The 23275-nt window shown below is 47.3% G+C and overlaps 1 protein-coding gene across 20 annotated transcripts in view; it reads right to left on the bottom strand.

Moving 5' to 3' along the window:
- LOC147117288 (poly(rC)-binding protein 3) overlaps nucleotides 1-23275 on the bottom strand; it is a 676376-nt gene that overhangs the window by 25400 nt on the left and 627701 nt on the right. For 18 of the 20 annotated variants that reach the window (XM_085988147.1, XM_085988142.1, XM_085988144.1 and 15 more), the window contains one exon: nucleotides 22505-22563. In XM_085988147.1, coding sequence (XP_085844273.1) covers nucleotides 22505-22563 — 59 coding nt within the window. The remainder of the gene's footprint in view (nucleotides 1-22504; nucleotides 22564-23275) is intronic. The other 2 variants (XM_085988154.1, XM_085988152.1) reach the window with 1 other exon arrangement.

The raw sequence follows: 23275 nt of genomic DNA on the forward strand, positions 1-23275 counted from the left end.
ATCCACCGTTAGCCCTTTGAGTGACATTCCCCAATCAATCCTACCCAACTCGCGTCTCAGACCATCGTAGTTTCCTTTATTTAAATTGAGGACCCTAGTCTCTGAGTCAACTACTTCATTCTCCATCTTAATGAAGAATTCTATCATATTATGATCACTCCGACCCAAGGGGCCTCATACAACAAGATTGCTAATTAATCCTTTCTCGTTAGATAATACCTAGTCTAAGATGGCCTGGTCTCTGGTTGGTTCCTCAACACATTGGTCCAGGATACCATCCCATAATCACTCCAGGAATTCCTCCTCCACAGTATTGTTACTAATTTGGTTAGCACAATCTATATGTAGATTAAAGTCACCCATGATGACTGCTGTGCCCTTATTGCACACTTCTTTAATTTCCCTTTTAATGCCATCCCCAACCTCCGCCTTACTGTTTGGAGGTCTATATACCACTCCCACTAACATTTTCTGCCCCTTGGTATTTCTCAGTTCTACCCATACAGATTCCACATCATCAGAGCTAATATCCTTCTTTACAATTGTGTTAATCCCTTCTTTAACCAGTAATGCTACCCCACCTCCCTTTCCTTTTTGCCTATCATTCCTGAATATCGAATACTCCTGGATGTTGAGTTCCCAGCCTTGGCCATCCTTGAGCCACGTTTCCGAAATCCCAACCAAATCATATTCGTTTACCTCTATTTGCGCAGCCAATTCATCCACCTTATTACGAATGCTCCTCGCATTAAAACACAAAGCCTTCAAGCTTGTTTTTTTTAGATATTACTATTTAAATAAATAAAAATCTAGCAGTTATGCATCATTTACATAATTAGCATAATGCAAACATTTTAAATCATGAAAATTTTCTGAGTTAAGAGGGACTGCTTTACCATTAACTTAAATTTTAACCCCACACATTCAATAAACCATGATGTGAGCACAATGCGTTCAGTTGGTAAAATTTTGCCCTTCTACAATTTTTGGATGCTTTAAATATATTTTGGAAACTGCATAAGAAGTTTTATGGGTCTTATGAGTCATTCTTACAAGTCATGACTCTGATGTGAATGATGTGACAGTCGTTAATCCCCTGCAACAACAGGACAGAATTCCTTACTTTGTAAATGAGATATGACTAGGTGCTGGCAGGCTCTAGTAGTTATTTGAAGGTCACTGTACTGAGTGAGCATTAAAGGGCCTAATCCTGACAGAGCCTAATCCTTACAGGGCCTAATCCTTACACTCCAGTGAATGCTGTAGCCCATGGGCTGGCGGTTTTTTATTAAAGATATCAGCGTATGTTTTTGTCTTCACAGCCTGGGTGGTAATTTGTCAGAGCGGATCAGCAGCCCTTTATAAAACCCGCCCGATTTTTATTCCACTGATTTCAACGGAAGAAAAATTGTTCACATTTTATAAGGGGCAGGTGACATTTTACCAAATTACCACTTAAGTGGTGAAGTTAAAAATCTACCCCTTCAATTTTTTTGAAGTCTTTTCTCTACATTTAGTAAAATGTACTCGTTTTTTTCTGCCTCCATTGGCTCACTGCCCTTTTAGGAGCTGGGACCCACATAATTTGTTTTAAAAGTTCAGAAATTCCAGCCCTCTGGAGCAGGGACAGGATACAGGCAAAGTTATGGCAGGGGCTTGTAATTTGGAGTGCAACCCCATCCAGTTTAACTTACTTTTAAAATTCGACCGGGCACGGGGCAGCAGGGCATGTCTGGAGATGTTCCTTTTCTAGTCCAAGAATTCCACCCAATACGCCCCTCTTTAGTCTAGTGGTTCCCATGCCATTGAGAACCATGAATGGTACCATTGTAAGTCCAAGGTAAAAAGGCTGTTTTTACCTTCATAATCTGTACCAGTCAGTTTTTATAGAAATTTTAAACAAAATAGAAAATGCCTGCAGCTAACATAAAAGGGAATTTAATAGTCTTCTGTACACATATAAATAGTAAATGTGTATTAAGAGGAGGGGTGGGGCCAATTAGGGACCAAAATGGAGACCTACGCATGGATGCAGAGGGCATGGCTGAGGTACTAAATGAGTGCTTTGCATCTGTCTTTACCAAGGAAGAAGATGCTGCCAAAGTCATAGTGAAAGAGGAGATGGTGGAGATACTGGATGGGTTAAAAATTGATTTGGAGGAGGTACTAGAAAGGCTGGCTGTACTTAAAGTAGCTAAGTCACCAGGACCAGATGGAATACATTCTAGGATGGTGAGGGAAGTAAAGGTGGAAATTGCAGAGGTACTGGCCATAATCTTCCAATCCTCCTTGGATACGGGGCTGCTGTCAGAGGACTGGAGAATTGCAAATGTTACACCCTTGTTCAAAAAAGGGTGTAAGGATAAACTCAGCAATTACAGGCCAGTCAGTTTAACCTCGGTAATGGGGAAACTTTTAGAAACTATAATCCAGGACAAAATTAACAGTAAGTTGGACAACTATGGATTAATTAAGGAAAGCTAGCACGGATTTGATAAAGGTAAATCGTGTTTAACTAACTTGATTGAGTGTTTTGATGAGGTAACAGAGAGGGTTGATGAGGGCAACGCGGTTGATGTGGTGTACATGGACTTCCAAAAGCCGTTTGATAAAGTGCCACATTATAGGCTTGCCAGCAAAGTTGAAGCCCATGGAATAAAAGGGACAGTAGCAGCATGGATACAAAGTTGGCTAGGTGACAGGAAACAGAGAGTAGTGGTGAACAGTTGTTTCTCGGACAGCAGGAAGGTATACAGTGGTGTTCCCCAGGGGTCAGTATGAGGACTACTGCTTTTCTTGATATATATTAATGACTTAGACTTGGGTGTGCAGGGCACAATTTCAAAATTTGCAGATGACACAAAACTTGGACGTATAGTGAACAGTGAGGAAGATGGTAATAGACTTCAAGAAGATAGACAGGCTGGTGGAATGGGCAGACATGTAGCAGATGAAATTTAACGCAGAAAAGTGTGAATTGATACATTTTGGTAGGAAGAACGAGGAGAGGCAATATAAACTAAAGGGTACAATTCTGAAAGGGGTGCATGACCAGAGAGACCTGGGGGTATATATAAACAAATCGTTGAAGGCGGAAGGGCAGGTTGAGAAAGCGGTTAAAAAAGTATACGGGATCCTGGACTTCATAAATAGAGGCATAGAGTACAAAAGCAAGGAAGTTATGATGAACCTTTATAAAACACTGGTTCGGCCTCAACTGGAGTATTGTGTCCAACTCTGGGCACCGCACTTTAGGAAGGATGTGAAGGTCTTAGAGAGGGTGCAGAAAAGATTTACAAGAATGGTTCCAGGGATGAGGAACTTCAGTTATGTGGATAGACTGGAGAAGCTGGGGTTGTTCTCCTTAGAGTAGAGAAGGTTGAGAGGAGATTTGATAGAGGTGTTCAAAATCATGAGGGGTCTAGACAGAGTAGATAGAGAGAAACTATTCCCATTGGCGGAAGGGTCGAGAACCAGAGGACACAGATTTAAGGTGATTGGCAGAAGAACCAAAGGCGACATGAGGAAAAACTTTTTTACGCAGCGAGTAGTCAGGATCTGGAATTCACTGCCCGAAAGGGTGGTGGAGGCAGATTCAGTTGTGGCTTTCAAAAGAGAATTGGATAAGTACTTGAAGGAAAAAAAATTGCAGGACTACGGGGAATGGGCGGGGGAGTGGGACTAGCTGAAGTGCTCTTGCAGAGAGCCAGCATGGGTTCGATGGGCTGAATGGACTCCTTCTGTGCTGTAACAGTTCTATGATTCTATTCTATGATTCTATTTTTTATAGGCTTGACTATAAACCCTTACTTTCTAAAGTCCCGAATCATTTACCCACATGATTTTGTTTATTCTAGGAAAAACATGTCCAGCTTTATGAGGTTATTCTATTTAAAAGCCTTAAATCTCAGAATCATGCTTGTTGTTCTTCCTCCAACCCTCTCCAAAGCATCAAATGTCAGCCAACAGGCATATTAGACTAGGTTTTAACGTGAGCAGCCAGTGAGGGTTTACAGCCAAACTTTATAAACATAAATTTACTGCTGCAGGCATTTTCTATATTTAAAAATTTTCTCCCCATTTCTCTCGTGCCACGGTTTGATTTCATGGGTGCCAATACCCCTTTAACATTTGGAGGTCATTTCTGATATGTGAACGTAAGTCGTGTGTGTTGACAGATTATTCAACTATGGGAGGTACCACAGTCAAGCCTGATCTTGCCTTCATCAGATGCCCATACATGGACACCTTTCAGCCCCAATCATTGGCTAGCAATTAGGAGTGAAAACTGTGGCTGCTGTATTCCACATTAAACATTGTATTCCCTGAATAAGCTGTCACGTCAAGGGCAATTTCATCTACCAGTGGTTAGTTCTAAGTTTAGACATTTAAGTATTCTGGTGTTTAGTGCAACAAAAAATAACTAATGGCAGGTAAAATTATTCAAAAATTAGCAATACTCATTCTGCCCAGTGGAATACAACGCCATGTTCTGTGGCTCATAATGTTACTGCATTAGCTGGAATTCATAATTTGCCTCATGCAGCCCGTGTTCTCTACCTGCTCTAAACCCATGGGCCCCCTTTCTACATAAGATAAAGATGACCATTTTTCTATGGACTATGTCAGAACTATCTTACACAGTAACTAATGTATCCTCTTGCAAAATATTATTCTCTATTGGGAAAGGAATCAGTATACAGTGATAAATAAAACTCTAATGATGCTGCTAAAGCTGTTGGACAGTGATTCAGTACAGGCAGCAGATTGACAGACAACAGTAACAGGCAGTTTAAGGTCAAAGTCTGTGACTCATCGTTCATAGTTTGGAAAGGATCCAGTAAACCTCTTAGATATATTTCAACTGAAATCACATACCTTTACAGTCAGAATTAAAATCATTTTTAAGGTATGCAGTCTTCCAAAGCTTGAATAAATAAGCCTCGTCAACAATTAAGAGTTTTTATATGTTGAAAACCCATGGGGGAAAAATTTGGTTGCTTTGCGCCTCCCATTAGCGCCCTAAGAGGGTGCAAACGGGGCGCAAAGCAACTAGCGCCCGGGTGCGGTGCCGCCAACACCTCCTGCAAAATTCAGTGGGAGATTAGCAGCGGCGGTAACCGGTAGCACCCCATGGCGCTATGCCACCAGCGATGACGTCATCGCTGTGCGCAGCGCCCCGGCCGCGATCTTAGGGAGCGCCCCCTGACTTACCACCGAACGCCATGTCCAACGGGGTCAGGGGGGCCTACCTGCGGCTGGGGAGGTGCTATTTAAAGGCAAGGTGCAGGGCGGCTATTTTTGTCGCTGGCCGCCTGCCAGCAACTACCTCCGCTCCCGTCCCCGGCCTCCCTACCCACCCCCCGCAGAGTGCGGGCAGTGTTCCATGAGCCCGGCACTTCTCTTGAGTGCCGGGCTCTTTTGCCGGCGCTCCCGATCCCCAGAGGCCCTGCTGGGCCCCGGGTCGCCCTGCACAAGGCCCCTCCCCTTTAAGAAGGAGAGGAAGACCTGCAATACTGTGGCGCGACGTGCTGCAGTGCGTCGCGCTGCGGCACATAGCGCTGCGATATTCCCTCGCAGCACCCCAAGAGGGTGGTGGGGCGCTTCCAGTAGCGCCCCGCTTCCCTCTTGGGGCGCTACCACTCAATTTCTGTCGTGGGGGCGCTAATTATTCCGGGGCGCTACTCAATTTTTAGCCCATGAATTTTCAAACTAGTTTTGAAATACAGGCCACAGGCAACAAGCTACAGTAACCATTCATTAGTCTCCTGCATTCATCAGCAGTATGTGCTGTCAGTAAGGAGTTCCTTAAAACAAAATCATTCTTGGGATGTGGGCATTGCTGGCAAACCTGACATTTATTGCCCATCCCTATTTGCCCTTTGAGAAGGTGGTGCTGGGCTTGCTTTTTGAACTCCTGCAGTGCTGAAGGTGATCCAATAATGCTGTTAGGTAGGGGGTTCCAGGATTTTGACCCAGCAACGATGAAGGAACAATGATATATGCCCAAGTCAGGATGGTGTGTGACTTGGGAGTGGGAACTTGGAGGTAATAGTGTTCCCATGCACCTGCCGGCCTTGTCCTCCCAAGTGGTGGAAGTCGTGAATTTGGGAAGTTCTGCCGAAGAAGCCTTGATGAGTTGCTGTATTGGAGTGTACACTGTAGCAACGGTACGCCGGTGGTGGAGGGATTGAGTGTTTAGCTTAGCTAGATGCCGGTTATTATGTCCGTGTATAATTGAGACACGGACTGCAGGAGTTGGTTATAACAGGTCTTTACTGAATGGAGGCAACCTGGAACTACTATGCAAATGTTACTACACAGGCTTATATACAGGGGTGGTCACTACTGGTACTGCAGTATACAGGGGCTGCAGAATATAGTTCCTTCTGCAAAGTACATAGACTACAATTCCTCCCCTTTTAGCTAAACAGTACATAACATTCAATTAACAATGAAATAACATATTTACAATTACAGTTGCTAGATACATTAGTTGAAGTTAAGCAATTATAAATTCAGTCTTTGAGGAGGCTTCCTGATTCTGTCTGGATAACGCCTCTTTGGGGTATCAGGTTCTTCTGGCAAAGTTGAGTCGGGATCAATGTCGTTGTTTGGTTCGTCTGCTTCCAATATCACCGATTCTGAGGTAGATGCAATTGGTACTTTGGTTTCATCACCAGGTGTATAGGATCGTGGTGTAGATTTGACGTTTTCCAGTGACTCTAGAATCTGGTCAGCATGGCGTCTTACAATGCTCTCTCCAACGTCCACGGTATACATTAGAGGTCCTTGCCGTGTGCAGATCGTTCCTGGCTGCCATTTCTCTGTGCGGTAGTCCCGGGCCAAAACTGGTTGACCTATCTTAAAACTCCTGGTTGGCCTTTCATTCATATTCTGAAACTGCCTGTTCTCCACATCTCTTCTGATGTTTGGCTTAACCAAATCCAAGCGGCATCTTAGTCTTCGATTGAAGAACATCATGGCTGGAGTTTGGTTGGTAACCGCATGTGTCGCATTCCGGTAGGCAAACAAGAAGTTATCCACCTTGTGTTGTAGGGGTATATCTTCATTACACATTGCCTTGATAGCCTTCTTGAATGTTTGAACAAACCTCTCGGCCAATCCATTAGTGGATGGATTATATGGGGCGGATGTGTAATGCTTAACACCATTGTTCTTTAAGAACCTCCGGAACTCTTCAGACACAAACTGTGGTCCATTGTCGGAGCAAATCTGTTCAGGCAGCCCATTCCTGGCGAATATGGTTCGTAAGACTGTGATAGTTTTTTCTGTGGTGGTTGAGGACAGTTTTTTCTGTGGTGGTTGAGGACATTTTTATTACCTCTGGCCACTTTGAATGTGCATCCACCGCAATAAAAAACATCGAGTCCATAAATGGACCAGCAAAATCAATGTGCACCCTTTGCCATGGAGATGAGGGCCACTCCCATGGATGTAGAGGGGCTTGTGGTGGGGTGTTTTGGACCTTCTGGCATCCTGTACAGCTCTTGGTCATCTCTTCGATTTCTCTATCGATTCCTGGCCACCACACAAACGCTCTGGCTAAGTTCTTCATTTTTACCCCTCCCAGATGACCCTCATGAAGCTCATTGAGCACTCTATCCTTCAATTTGGGTGGAATTACTACTCTGGATCCACACATCAAGGTTCCTCTGCACACTGACAGCTGTTCTCTTCTCGGCGAGAATGCTGGCAGCAGTGGTTCGCCATGTGCTGGCCACCCCTTCACCGTTAAATCATAGACCCAGGAGAGTGTCGGGTCATTCCGTGTTTCCTTTTCTATGTTTGCATTCGTCACAGGGAGACATTCGACTATGGTCGAGTGGAATATCTCCACTGGATCCACTGCAAGTTCTTCTTCCACCGTCGGCAACGGTAGGCGCGACAATCCATCAGCATTCCAATGCTGTTTAGATCCTTTGTACTCTATGTCATATTGGTGTGCCCCTAGGAAAAGGGACCACCTCTGTAGCCGTTGTGCTGTCATTATCGGTACACCCTTCTGAGGGTTGAAAATGGAGACAAGAGGTTGATGATCAGTAAGTAGAGTAAATTTCTGACCGTGCAGGTAGTGATTGAACTTCTTCACCCCCCACACCAGGCTGAGGGCCTCTCTGTCAATCTGGGTGTAGTTACACTCGGCTGAAGTTAACGAGCGTGACGCAAAAGCTATCGGCCTCTCTGAACCATCAAGGAATTTATGTGACAGTACCGCCCCAATGCCGTAGGGAGACGCATCACACGCCAGTCTTAACGGTAGTGATGGGTTATAGTGAGCCAATACTTCTCTTGAAGTGATTAGGTCCTTACTCTTCTTAAAGGCCCGCTTACATTCATCGCTCCATTTCCATGCTACTCCCGTTTGTAGTAGGGCGTTCAGTGGGTGCAGAATTGTGGACAAATTCGGCAAAAACTTATGGTAGTAATTCACCAATCGGATGAATGACCTCAGTTGCGACACATTTTCAGGCGCTGGAGCCTTAACTACCGCTTCAATTTTGTCAGGGGACTTATGTAACCCCTCTTCATCAATCACGTGGCCACAATACGATATCTGTTTCTTAAAAAACTCGCACTTGGGGCGATTGGCCCGTAGCCCATGCTCACGTAGTCTAGTGAGCACCTGCTCTAGGTTGGCAAGGTGTTCACTGTCATCTTCACCTGTCACTAGGATGTCGTCCAAGTAACACTGAGTCCCCGGAATTCCTTGCAGGACTTGTTCCATCGCTCTTTGCCATATCGCCGGAGCTGATGCTACTCCGAATACCAGTTGATTATACTGGTAAAGACCTTCGTGAGTGTTTATCGTGAGATACTTCCTAGAGGATTCTTCAACCTCCATCTGCAAATATGCTTGTGCTAGGTCAATTTTTGTAAAACGCTTCCCTCCAGATAGTGAGGCGAAGATATCTTCTATCCTTGGAAGAGGATATTGTACTGTGTGAAGGACTGGGTTCACCATCACCTTGAAGTCCCCACGGATGCGAACCTTCCTTGGCTCCTCAGACTTATTGTTTAACGTTTTCTTCATGACAGGAACGATGGGTGTCGCCCACTCGCTCCAGTCTACCTTAGATAACACGCCTGCATTCTCCAGATTCTCCAGCTCTGCCTCGACGGCTGGGTGAATTGCATATGGTACCGGTCTTGCTTTGAAAAACTTGGGAATTGCATTCTCTTCTATTTTTATCGAGGCGGTTACGCCTTTAAGAGTTCCCAGTTCTTGTTGAAAAACCTCTTTGGCATTAGCTAAGATTGTTGACAATCGTCCAGGAGTGACGTCGTCATCCTTTTTACCAGCCACAGTCAGTGCCTGAGTGGAGTGCCAGTCTAAACTTATCTTTCTGATCCATTCACGTCCCAATAACGGTGGTCCACCATCTTGCAGTATGTACAGATACAATTTCTGTATTTCCTTGCCGTTGTATTCGACAGGCACCCTTAACTTTCCGCTGGGGTATACTTTTTGCCCCGTATACATCTTCAAGACAATGGATGTCTCTTTCAAGGGTATGCGTGAGAATAACCGCTCGTAGTCTCGTCGATTCATGACGGTTAGAGCTGATCCTGTATCCAATTCCATTTTGACTTGGGACCCTGCTATCGTGAGGGTGACCCAAATGGTTCGGTGATCCTCTTTTGCGATTACGTTGTGAAGTTTGAGACAGCTTAGTCTCTTGTTCCCGGATTCACTATCGCTCATCTGGTCTTCGGAACTACTGTCCGTCATCTTCTGTACTTTCCTGTACGGTTCCTTAGTAGCCTTTTTGTTGTTGTTGGTCTTCTTCCCAGACCTGCAAACTCGTGCAATGTGTCCCATCTTTCCGCATTGCCTGCATATTTTGTCCTTGGACCAGCAGTCCTTCTGGTCATGGGTTGTTCTGCCACAGCGATAACATTTTGCAAATCCCCGTGTCATTTCGTGGGTGCCGTATTCCTGTGGCTTTTGCTGTATTTCCGCAGCGCCCCTTGCTGCTGCTTCGTACGATACTGCCACGCTGAAAGCCTTATCTAGCGTCAGCTCTTTCTCTGAGAGTAACCTCTTCTGGGTTCCTTCACTCAGGAGTCCACAGACAAATTTGTCCCGTAAGGTACCTGCCAGTCCTGCTCCGAACTGGCAGTGCTTTGGTAGCTTGCATAGTTCCGTAAGGTAATCAGCATTGCTCTCATTTTTATGCTGATTTCTCCTGTGGAATTTAAATCTTTCTGCTATCAGCAGCGGTGTAGGATTTAGGTGTTCCTGTAGGATAGCAACAATTTCGTTAAAACTCTTCGCCTTCGGTTTGGCTGGAGTAATCAGGTCCCGCAATAGGCCGTACGTTCTTGCGCCCATTAAGTTTAGCAGTACCAATGCCTTTTTCTCATCGGCTAATTCGTTTGCCTCGCAATATACCTCAACTCTTTCCACATACGTGGTCCAGTCTTCTATTGCATTATCGAAGGCAGTGATATTGCCAGTCTTCGGCATCTTGGAAATCTAAGATGGCGCCTCCCGCGCTTTGCCTTCTTCCCCGCTGGATTAAGATGGCGCCTCCCGCGCTGTCTTCTCCGCTGTTGCTGGCGTTTTATGCCTTGATGGCGACGCCCTATGGTCTTCGCGCACTTCCCCCCGCGCTGCTGCTAACGCCGCTCTCCGCGGTTACCGTGGCAAACTGCAGCGCCTCGCGGCTTTCTGCGCATTTAATTTTTTATTCTTTCCCCGTTGTCAGAACAACCCTGCGGGACTCTTGCCTCCCTCTTCTCGGGTCTGTACGCTGCCCGGCTCCGTAGCACCGGCCGCGCCCTGTGTGCTCCACCCTCTCTCTCTCTCCTCTTCCCGACAACGCTGCTCGGCCCCGTTGCAAAGCCACCCGCTCGAGCTCTAGACCGCCGCAGCCCAGGAAGGATCAGTGTACTACCTGCCACCAGCCCGATTAGCTGAAGCACCATCGACAGGATAACCAAGCCCCGCTCTCGACAGCCTCTCCTGCAAATCTTCAACTCCGCTGACTCAGAGGCGGATGCCCACGGTCGACGCCCGTTTCTTCTGTTTCTTTCTTCCTTCTGGCCTCGACCTCTGATAACTTCGCTTCAGGGATGGATCCCCATGAGGTGGTGCAGACTGTAGGTAAGTTCGTATCTGCTCGTCGCCAGTATTATGTCCGTGTATAATTGAGACACGGACTGCAGGAGTTGGTTATAACAGGTCTTTACTGAATGGAGGCAACCTGGAACTACTATGCAAATGTTACTACACAGGCTTATATACAGGGGTGGTCACTACTGGTACTGCAGTATACAGGGGCTGCAGAATATAGTTCCTTCTGCAAAGTACATACACTACACCGGTCAAGCGGACTGCTTTGTCCTGGATGGCGTTGAGCTTCTTAAATGTTGTTGCAGCTGCACCCTTTCAGGTAAGTGGAGAGTATTCTATCACACTCCTGACTTGTCTTCTTTTTAGGCAGTCCCTCAGAACCGAGGATGACGTGCATCCACATTAAAAATGAGTTCGCAGGTGACTGATTAGTCCAATGCGGGACCTACAGTCTCTGTCACAGGTGGGGCAGACGGTGGTTGAATGGGCGGGTGGGTGGGTGCTTGGGTTGACATGCGCTCCTTGCGCTGCCTGCGCTTGGCTTCCGCTTGCTCCCAGCGAAGAGACTCGAGGTGTTCGGCGCCTTCCCGGATGCTTCTCCTCCACTTTGTGCGGTCTTGGGCCAGGGATTCCCAGGTGTCGGTGGGGATGTTACACTTTTTCAAGGAAGCTTTGAGGGTGTCCTTGAAGCGTTTCCTCTGCCCACCTGGGGCTCTCTTGCCGTGCCGGAGCTCCGAGTAGTGCGCTCGTTTTGGGAGTCTCGTATCGGACATGCGGACAATGTGACCCGTCCATCGGAGCTGATTGAGCGTGGTCAAAGCTTTGATGCTGGGGATGTTGGCCTGAGCTAGAACACTGACATTGGTGCACCTATCCTGCCAATGGATTTGCAGGATCTTGCGGAGGCAGCGTTGGTGGTACCTCTCCAGTGCTTTGAGGTGCCTGCTGTACATGGTCCATGTCTCTGAGGCAGACAGCAGGGCGAGTATCACTGCTGCCCTGTAGACCATGAGCTTAGTGCTGGGTTTAAGGTCCTGGTCTTCAAACACTCTCTTCCTCAGGTGACTGAAGGCTGCACTGGCACACTGAATGCGGTGTTGGACTTCGTCGTCGACGTCTGCCCTTATTGACAGTAGGCTCCTGAGGTATGGAAAGTGGTCTACGTTGTCCAAGGTCTTGTCGTGGATTCTGATAATCAGGGGGCAGCACTGTGTGGCAGGGGCAGGTTGGTAGAGGACCTTTGTCTTACGGATGTTTAGTGTAAGGCCCATGCTCTCGTACGCTTCGGTGAAGGTGTTGACGATGGTTTGGAGTTCGACCTCCGAGTGAGCGCAGATGCAAGCATCGTCTGCATACTGTAATTCGACGACAGAGGACCTGTCCTGACTTGTGCCTTGCAAATGGTGGAAAGGCTTTGGGGACTCAGGACGTGAGCCACTTGCCACAGAATACCCAGCCTCTGAACTGCTCTAGTAGCCATGGCATTTATCTGGATAGTCCAGTGGAGTTTCAGCTCAGTGATGACTCCACCATGTTGATGGTGGGTGACTCGGCAATGCTAAGCTATAGAATGTCAATAGGTAGTTAGGCTCTCTCTTTTGAGATGGAGATGGTCATCATCTAGCACTTGTGCAGTGCAAATGTTACTCGCCATTTATCAGTTTAAAACCTGTACGTGTTCCAGATCTTGTTGCACGCAGTCATGGATTGCTTCATTATCTGAGGAATTGCGAGTGGAGCTGAACACTGTAATCATCAGCAAACAGCCCCACTTCTGACCTTATGGTGAAGGAAAGGTCATTGATGAAGGACACTGCCCTGAGGAACTCCTGAGTAACTGAAGAAAAGTGGACCACTGTTTTTCCTAAAGAATTACACCCACCCTGCTGTTCTTTGTTGTGTCTGATGAAAGCTTATTGGATCAATCTATGAGCTACTAAAATATCTATACAAAATGTTTGGAGTAAACTTTCAGTGACTTGTTCAATACATCCATTAAAACAATTTGCAATGAATAAATAGCCCTTGGTTTCTTATTCTACTTTATAATAGTCAGCATTTGAATTTTGCAGAAAAATATATTTCTTTTGCAGGTGGAATGCAATAAAACAACCATTTATTTGAAAAGCAATGCAAATGTTAATTTATTCTTGAGCCTCTGCATTTCCAATCTCACGTACATTGAACTCTCTCCAGTCCTAGAGAACAACAACTATTAGCTCAACATTTCAGAATCGATGAAAACCTGCCATTATGTTTCCTAGGAAAGTTGAATCATGAATGTTATTCATATTTTAGTGAATGCTAAACAATAAAGGAATTAGAAACACCCTCGTATCCATTATTTTTCAATAATTTTTTATATCAAAATAAATCACATGGGAGATAACTTAGATTTGCTGTGTCACAATGATCACTGAATTATGTGAGATGAGCTTCTGTTCAAATAAGCAACAATTTTAAAAGGAACAGTCTTGATTAACTGCATTGGATGCAACAATCTGCCAATTAATGTCAAGCACAGAATTATTCCTGGTTCCTTGTTATTACTGCCATTTTCAATGTCAATGCTTCCACCCACCCTGCACTATCATTTCACAGGCATTAGTATAGTAATAGACTGCCGATAATGTATAATTATCATATTTAGTGACAGGCATGATGTATCTCTACTGAGTCTGAAAGTAACATTAAGAAATAAAAAAGGCTGTCTTTAATTATTACAAAAAGCCATCATATTGTATAAATGATAACATTAATTGCTAGGAGGTAGCTACAAAGTAACTTTAGAAAACTTGGGTTCATTTGATAAGCTATGCTTTCAGTGCATCTGAATCGGTCTACATACAATTGCTTTGTTAGCTTGCAGGCTTCTTGTTGTGGCCTATAATACAGGTCTCCAATGACATCCAGGGGGCTAAATTCGGTAGCCACCAAAAACGGGTGCGGGGATTGCAAAGTGTGATTAACCCCTCGTGCCCGTTCAATGTAATGCAGGCAGCATGGCAACTTCATGCTGCATGCTTATTTCAATGATTTCAGCATGCAGCCAGTGTTAACAGTGCTGTTGATTGGATGCATGCATCAGCAGGGGGCCCAAATTGTGAAAGGCTAGCGCCAGTTAAAGCTAGCCTGCACTGCTTACACCTCGCCTGCACCTCTTAAAGAGAAGGTGCATTCTCACTGAAACAGATGCTGGAAGTCATTCTACAACTGAATCTGACCTGGGAAAGAGTCAAGAATGGCATAACATGGGAGAGTGTGGGCTCCTAGGTATTCCGATGCTGCAATGGAGGCCTTGGTGAAGGAGGTGGAAAGGATGTGCTATATCTGCAGGGGGCCACAAGGCCCTCTAGACACTCGCTCAGAAGGCAGTGAGAGCAAATAACTCTGGCAGTCAATGCCAGGAGTCAAGCCCCAAGGACCTGGATGCAGTGCTGCAAGAAGTTCAATGACCTCACACGAGTGGTCAAGGTCAGTGAATACATCTTCAAACGCCATATCCTACCAACTGCACCACTAGCCTCGCACACTGCTCAATGCACCACACTATCACTCACCTACCAACAATCTCTATCAATCAGAACTCATACCTAACATTCATAGCTTCACCTCACCCTCACACACTTAGCACTGCTGCAAGCCACACACCCACATCTCACAGCTTGCACACATTGCCAGCTATTCAACCATGACAGCCACATCACCCAAACAGATTGCATGACACTCACTGACATACTTCCCTCTCTCTTGCAGGATAAGGTGGCACACAACCGGAGGCAGCAGGTGTTAATCAGCGGGGGACATGCGCACCTGCACGTCCTAACTCCCATGGTGGAGACAGTGCTAGCCATTATTGGAACTTCCATTGCTGGGGCCATGGCCAGCAGTGGAGCTGAAACCATCAAAGATGACGGTATCCTCATACATAATCCTCCTCACATCCTACTTCCCCCTCATCCCACAATCTCTTCTGATTTACAAGCTGCAGATGATGTAAACATGCACCTTTTGCTTCCCCCTCACCACATTACCCTTGTGCCTTTCTCCTTTCAGATGCCCAAGAACTGCAACCTGGCCAGGCAGTGGTGGAAGGGCAAGAAGGCAGTGATGATGAAGACACACCATCACTCGATTTAACCCTTGCAGCCACCAGCTCAGATACTGACACTGCGTGTAATTTAGAGGATAGATAAAGGCGGGATCTGCACATGGTGAGACACCGGGCATGAGTGGCCTGCAGCCAGAGCAGGGGGCAAGCCTGGTGCAGGTGCCACTCACTGGAGGGTGAGGTCACACGAGTTCTGCTGCAGAGGACTCAGATGAGGACTTCGATAGGGCAGCCTACAGAAGAAGGCTGATGGGTATGCACAATTAAATGCTTGGTGCATTGGGAAAGCTGCCAGAAATCCTGTGTTCAATGTCAAGTAGCATGGAGGAGTCCAGCACTAATTTGGTACAGGGCTTTGTGCAGAGCTTGGAGCCCATTCTTTCCAGCATGGAAATGGTGGCCAACTCCATTAGCACACTTGTGGACACAACCATGATGCAGCGTCTCATGGCCAATGTCTTAGCTTCCATTGCAGTTCAAGCAGCTTCCACCCAACATCTGAGTGCTGCAGTGGAAGCTCAGATTGCTGTCCATGCAAGGTCAGCTTGCCGCCATGAAAGCTCAGACTGCTGCCATCATGGCTCTGGATTACAGACTGCTGCCGCCCATGCCGAGATGGTGCAGTCCACAGCAGGGCCTTCTAGGCCCAGAGTGCTCAAGGTCGTCCTCCAAGGCCATCTGCAGTCTTCTCCACTGACAACCAGCAGCATTTCACCAGCCATGCTGCAGCCACTGGGGTAGCACTGTAGGAGCACTAGGGTAGGCAAAGGCACATGGAAGACAGGCACTAAGAGAATACATGAGGGTGGTTAGTTTACGTTTGTATGTAATATGGCGTGATTTGATTTATAAATTTGGTTTGGAATATTTATTTTGTGGAAGCTTTTATTTTTGCATTGTGGCCAAGTGTGCACGCGCACCGTGGATGCCATTTTGGGTGCAACAGATCCGAATTTTGCACCGCCAGTGTCGACTAAACAGACATGCCACAATATTAGAGTTCATTAAGGAAAACATGCTTCTCTTTAAAATGCGCAGTACTAATTCAATTTTTACATTACCATGTTACATTTATTTATTAATCCATTTTTAATAAAGAATTATCATCCATAGTGTACATAATAACAAAATTGTTTGTAACATAAAATCATGGTTAAGTTAAAAAGAGCATTTGCACATTCCCAGCTTGTGTTCTATTATTATTTTAAGCTTTTTAAAAATATAATTCTATACCATTTCCTTAGTTGATGTGTATGAAGGAGATCATTATTTATTGTGGTTGTGGCGGAGCCACTAAGGGACTCTGATCAGTTGTATATAATTCCCTTTAATAATATGTTAGCTGCAGCCTGAGTCTGTATCTTCGTTTTCACTGTTTACATGTACAGAGCGCGATCACTTTAATAGCGCGGGTAAACGTGATAACGTCACGCCGTTCATCACGTGATCCCCCACCGACGGGAAAAATGTGAATACATCATAACGTCAGCCACGGGACCGCCCAAGCAGTCCTCGTGGAGCCTCCAAACTGACTAGACCTATATTCGATGTTCTCCTGTAGTTATCTGTTAAACTCTGTTAGTTTTCATTAAACCTCGTTTATTTGATCGCCTGAGTGGACCTCAGTCTTTTGGATAGGAACTAGACATTCCTACATTGGTGACCCCGACTTTTGCGAACGGTTTTCGCAGAAGTTACTGAACATGGAATCGAACGCCGTTGCTTTGAAGCTGCCACAGTTCTGGGAGCAACAGCCAGCCGCGTAGTTCATCCAGGCTGAAGCCCAGTTCGCAATCAGGAACATCGCTGCGGATCAGACCCGTTACTATTACGTGGTCTCCGCCCTCGACAGCGCCACAGCCTCGCGGATCGTCAGCCTGCTTGGTAACCTACCAGAAGATCGCAAGTATGAAACGATAAAGGCGCAGTTGTTACAGGTCTTCGGGCTCACGAAGTCGGAGTGCGCCCGCCGGCTGCTCGCTATGCCCGGCCTCGGGGACTCCAAGCCGTCCGAGCTCATGAGCCAAATGCTCACGCTCCTGGGCTCCGAACCGGAATGCTTCCTCTTCAGGGAGCTATTCCTCAGCCAGCTACTGGAGCAAGTTCAGGCTGCCCTAGCCAGGTCGGAAGCCACAGACTGCGCAGAGCTGGCTGCCGAAGCGGACAAGAGCTTCGCGGTGACACAGCAGTACTGCGCTGCCACGAGGCGCCCATTGTAGGATTCGCAAAAATCCATGAAATACAGTATACGGGTAGGGCCCCTGAAGTGGCCACATTGTGAGAACACAGAATGGAGTTGGCAGTTCTCATGGCCCAGTTCGAAAGGACACACACACAGTACCTAACAGCAGTCTGAGTCATCATCGATTAGAAGAATCCAGAACCTTACTGTTTTTGATATTGTAATGTGGTTACAGCAGTAAACAAAACTATTAGCACCTGAAGGTGCGCTAATCGCTGGCAGAGCGGTAACCGATCTCAGAAACCGCTGAGCACACACAAACGGAGGGACACTAAACGGATTCCCATTATGGCAAAGCGGTAACCGATCTCAGAAACTGCTGAGCACACACAAACGAAGGGACACTAATCGGATTCCCATTAGTTCGATTTGCGAGCAGTTAAAATTAATGTGCTTGCTTTTGTTAAAGCAACCTTAACAAAGGAAAACGGTTGATTTGGCGCCAAGATTAGGGCCAGAAAAGAGTATAACCGTTCAGGTAAATCGTCAGCAAGTCAGTCTAAGATTCGACCAGAGTAAGGAAGACTCCTCCGGAGACGGTTCGCACCGTGAAGTCCAAGTCCAGTTACCATCAGGAGTTCGAGGACCGTGCGGAACAGAAAGCGGCTCGAGGATTTCGGAGGACTTCCAAAGTTTGTACAGGAGAGCGAGTCCAGGAGCCGGTCCCATAAGGAAGGTCGGAGGTCCCGGCGACACCAAGTAACAGGGTCCAGGAGCCGGTCCCATAAGGAAGATCGGAAATTCCAGACGTAACAAGAAGTACCAAGGTCCAGAAGGGTTTTGAAATTCTGGTGAGCATAAAGGCCCAACTCTACCTAACTGACATAACTGAGGTATATTCAGTAACGGGAGGGTTTGTAACGTTAAGGGTATTTGTAAGTCAGGAGTGTGATTTATCCCTCGATGTGTCCGTGCGCTTCCCTCACCCCCGCTTTTAGCTTATCGCTATTTTAGAACTGTTTATATGCTTTAAAGTTATTTTTCTCAGTGTATAATTTAGTCCTCTGTGAGAAACGTTATTTTTCGTCTGCATTTATTCTTGCCATTTTTCTCTGTGTACATTCTCTTTCAAAAATAAAGATCGTTTTGATTTAAAACTCAATCTGTCTCATCTGACCATTTGTCTTCCGAGTCACGAGTTGGGCCAACACACAAAGGTTATCTGGCAATAAGCCCAGTGTCTAGAACCGTGAGGGGGGAGCGCTTCGAAACCGCTCACAAGTAGTGTGAAAATCAAAACCGATTTAGCACAGCATAAGCTCGTTAAAACGACCCCTTACACCATCCCCCACAGACGCTGCTCCAGCCCCTCAACCTGCGGGGTTGTGCTTCTACCACGCCCATTTTGGCATGAAAGCAAGATGCTGCCGCCCTCCCTGCAGCTTTTCGCTCAAAAAAAAAACAGCAGCCACCCTGTCGAAAGAGGACCAGTTATAACGAGCGCCCCGCGGCTGCGATGGCAATCGGTGATTCGGGAAAACTCTTCTTCATCACCAACTCCCTATCTGGTCGACGTTTCCTCTGCGACACCAGGGCGCAGTGTAGCATCCTACCCGCGTCAAATCTTGATCTAAAAGCCGGGGGGCACGGCCCCTCCCTTGAGGCGGCTAATGGCGGAGCCATTCGGACCTTCGGAAGACGGCGGGTCCAGGTGTGCTTCGGCAGCCAGCGGTTTTACTGGGATTTCATCACGGCCAAAGTCTCTCAAGCCATCCTCGGGGCGGAATTTTTGTGCGCCAACGGCCTCCTGGTGGATGTACGGTACCGCCAGTTGATCAATGCAGCCACTTTTCACTCCATCCCATGCCACCGCGGTAACACCGTGTCGCGCACTGTCTTCTGTGCGTTCCCACCTCCGGATGACTTCACTCGCCTCCTCGGAGATTTCCCAGACCTGACCAGACCCACTTTCTCTTCCACGGCCACGAAACATGGTGTCGAACATCACATCACCACTACTGGCTCCCCGGTCTACGCACGGGCCCGGCGCCTCGAACCTGGCAAGCTCGCGGCTGCGAAAGCGGAGTTCGACACGATGGAGCGGCTAGGGATTATTCGCTGGTCGAATAGTCCCTGGTCTTCGCCTCTCCACATTGTTCCAAAACCTGGCGGTGGATGGCGGCCTTGCGGCGACTACCGACACCACTACTCCTGATCGGCACCCGATCCCTCATAGTCAGGATTTCTTGGCCCATTTGGCGGGAAATACCATTTTTTCAAAAGTCGACCTTGTCCGTGGCTACCACCAGGTCCCCGTACACCCGCAAGGCGTCCCGAAAACTGCAGTCATCACCCCATTCGGCCTGTTTGAATTTCTGCGGATGCCGTTTGGATTGAAGAACGCTGCACAGGCTTTCCAGCACTTGATGGACTCCGTGCTTCGGGGCCTCAAGTTTCTATTCGTCTACCTCGACGACATTCTCATCGCCAGCCCTAATAAAGAGGAGCACATCTCCCATTTGCGCACCCTCTTTAGACGCCTCAGTCAACACGGCTTGATCATCAACCCGGCCAAGTGCCAGTTCGGCCTGCAGCAGATTGATTTCTTAGGCCATCGCATCACATCAGATGGCGCAATTCCCCTGCAAACGAAGGTGGAGGCAGTTACTTGGTTCCCGCGCCTGCAGACCATCAAGGCCCTGCAGGAGTTCCTAGGGATGGTAAATTTTTATCACTGGTTCGTCCCTAATGCAGCTCTGCTCATGCAGCCCCTGTACGAGGCCCTCAAGGGCAAGTCCAGCAAGGATCCGATTAGCTGGACGGTCGACATGGACCGGGTGTTCGTCGACACAAAAGGCGCCTTAGCCAACGAAACCATGCTGGCGCACCCGCTGCCAGGTGCCACCATCGCCCTTACCACTGACGCGTCAGACTACGCCATCGGCGCAGTGCAGGAACAGTGGGTGCATGGGACGTGGCAACCGCTGGCGTTTTTCAGCCGTCAACTACTGCGAAACGAATGGAAGTACAGCACGTTCGCCCGGGAGTTGCTGGCCCTTTTTCTGGCCATCCGCCATTTCCGGTTCTTGCTAGAGGGACGTCCGTTCACGGCTTTTGTGGACCATAAGCCACTAATATTCGCTGTGGCCAAGACCACCGAACCGTGGTCAGCTCGGCAGCAACGTCAGTTGACGTTTATCTCAGAATTCACCACTGACATTCAGCATGTGTCCGATAAAGACAACCTGGTGGCGGATTGCCTCTCCCGCACGACCGTTCATGCAGTCCAGCTCGGCATCGACTATGCCCTCATGGCTGCGGATCAAGCCTCGGATCCGGAAGTCCAATCTTACAGAACCAACCCCGTTAGCCTCAAAGCGGCCGACGTCAAATTCCACGCTGCGGGCACTACGCTACTCTGCGACGTCTCCGTAGGAGATCCTCGCCCTATCGTGCCGGTTGCCTGGCGCCGAAAGGTTTTTGACGCCATACACGGGTTGTCGCACACTGGCATGAAGGCCTCGCAATGGCTGATGTCGTCCAAATTCGTGTGGCGGGGCATGCACATGGATGTTCGCGACTGGGCCAACACCTGCGTGGTCTGCCAAAAGGCCAAGGTGCAGCATCACGTCAAGGCTCCATTGGCCACTTTCGCTGTTCCGGAACGTAGGTTTGATCATGTGCATGTGGACCTGGTGGGGCCACTTCCGCCTTCGCACGGGTTTACTCATCTTCTTACAATGGTGGACCGCACCACTCGATGGCCGGAGGCGGTTCCTTTGTCATCCACCACTTCCGCAGACGTCGCCAGGGCATTCATCTCCTCTTGGGTCACCTGTTTCGGGGTACCGGCGGACATCTCGTCTGATCGTGGGCCGCAGTTTTCTTCTGAGCTCTGGAACGCTGTGGCTCAGGGGCTCGACGTCAAGCTACATCGCACCACTGCCTACCATCCACAGGTGAACGGCCTGTGCGAACGATTCCACAGGTCACTCAAAGCCGCACTGCGAGCCAGCCTTCAAGGCGCGGGCTGGGTGGACAGGCTTCCATGGGTCCTTTTGGGTCTTCGTACGGCGCCTAAAGAAGATCTTCAATCGTCCTCGGTGGAGCTCGTACATGGCCAGCCGCTACGTGTACCAGGAGATTTCCTTCCGACTCCAACAGAGCCATGGTCCGCATCCCAGCAGCTCATCAGCCATCAGGAGGCGGCCAGAAGTTTCGCTCCAGTGCCTACGTCACATCACGGCTTGCAGAGCTCCCACGTCCCAGCTGAGCTGAAGAACGCCGACTATGTGTTTATCCGCCACGACGCGCATCGGGATCCGCTCAAACCCCCTTACACTGGTCCTTTCCACGTGATAGAGCCGGGAGACAAAACTTTTTCGGTCGATATCGGTGGTAAACCGGACCACATTTCGGTTGACCAGTTGAAGCCGGCTCAGTTGGACCTTGACCGCCCAGTCGAGATCGCACAACTGCCGAAACGTGGCCGATCGCCCACAGTCGCCATGTCAGATCAAATGCAACCGTCTGCCAGCTCGCCCGCCGTCCATTAGCTTCCACTTCAAGGCTACAGAAGTCGATCTGACAGGCTTGTCAGGCCTCCTCGCCGTTTTACTTTTGCTATTAAAGACAATTCTGGGGGGGCGCATGTGGCGGAGCCACTAAGGGACTCCGATCAGTTGTATATAATTCCCTTTAATAATATGTTAGCTACAGCCTGAGTCTGTATCTTTGTTTTCACTGTTTACACGTACACAGAGCGCGATCACTTTAATAGCGCGGGTAAACGCGATGACGTCACGCTGTTCATCACGTGATCCCCCACCGGCGGGAAAAACGTGATGACGTCATGACGTCAGCCACGGGACCGCCCAAGCAGTCCTCATGGAGCCTCCGAACTGACTAGACCTATATTCGATGTTCTCCTGTAGTTATCTGTTAAACTCTGTTAGTTTTCATTAAACCTCGTTTATTTGATCGCCTGAGTGGACCTCAGTCTTTTGGATAGGAACTAGACATTCCTACATGGTTACACACACTGTAGTGTTAGCATGATTAGGAATATAGCATGCAGAATTATAGGAGTAAATAACTTAGGAACACTTACATCATTTGGAATAGTGAGCTCATGGGAATTGGTTTGACCAGTGGCATCCAGTCCTGCTGCTGGGGCAGAAAGGGAAGTCTATTAGGATCAACCTCCTGGCAGACATTCAACAAACAAAACACCTTAAAAGGTTTGAAGGATAGATAGAGAGAAGAAGCAAGAACAAAGAATAATTGCCAGAGGTCAAAAGAGACAGCTATACAGAATATAAAAGGCAAAGGTAACATTAAAGAATAGGGAGGAAAGCACAAACCAAAGGAAGAACGAGAGGAGGAAAGGCAATAGATGTACAGAAAATATGGAAACAGAGGGAGACAAAGATACAAGATAGTTAAAAAGAGTATTTCAGGCAAGAAGGGAAATTAAAACGTGTGACAAGATGTAACAGATGAAGACAAAAAAGACAGCAAATGAGAGCTTAAAGAAATTTAAAAAACAGGTGCTGGTTGAGAATGAAAAAAGGGACAGTAGGTTAGTTTGCATTAAATAAGGATGGGTTAGAAAGGAAGCTATCTCCCTAAAAGAAACACAAATTAAAAAGGTCACATCTTAAAAGTAAATTACACATAAGGTTTCAGGAAAGAGAAAAACTGATTAGTAGGCTTTAATTGTTTCTGTCTGTCTCATACACAACTTTTTCATGTAACATGCATCAGATGTATGTTAATGAGAATATCAAGGTTTTGCTAATACAGAAATGCTTAATATTAGGACAAAATGAAATTTAGGAAAGACGTTAAATAACAGGACATAATTGTACAACATTGGAAT

The sequence above is a fragment of the Somniosus microcephalus genome, chromosome 5, assembly GCF_052327205.1.
Source record: "Somniosus microcephalus isolate GS21.2 chromosome 5, FLI_Smic_1.0, whole genome shotgun sequence".
Lineage (NCBI taxonomy): Eukaryota > Metazoa > Chordata > Chondrichthyes > Squaliformes > Somniosidae > Somniosus > Somniosus microcephalus.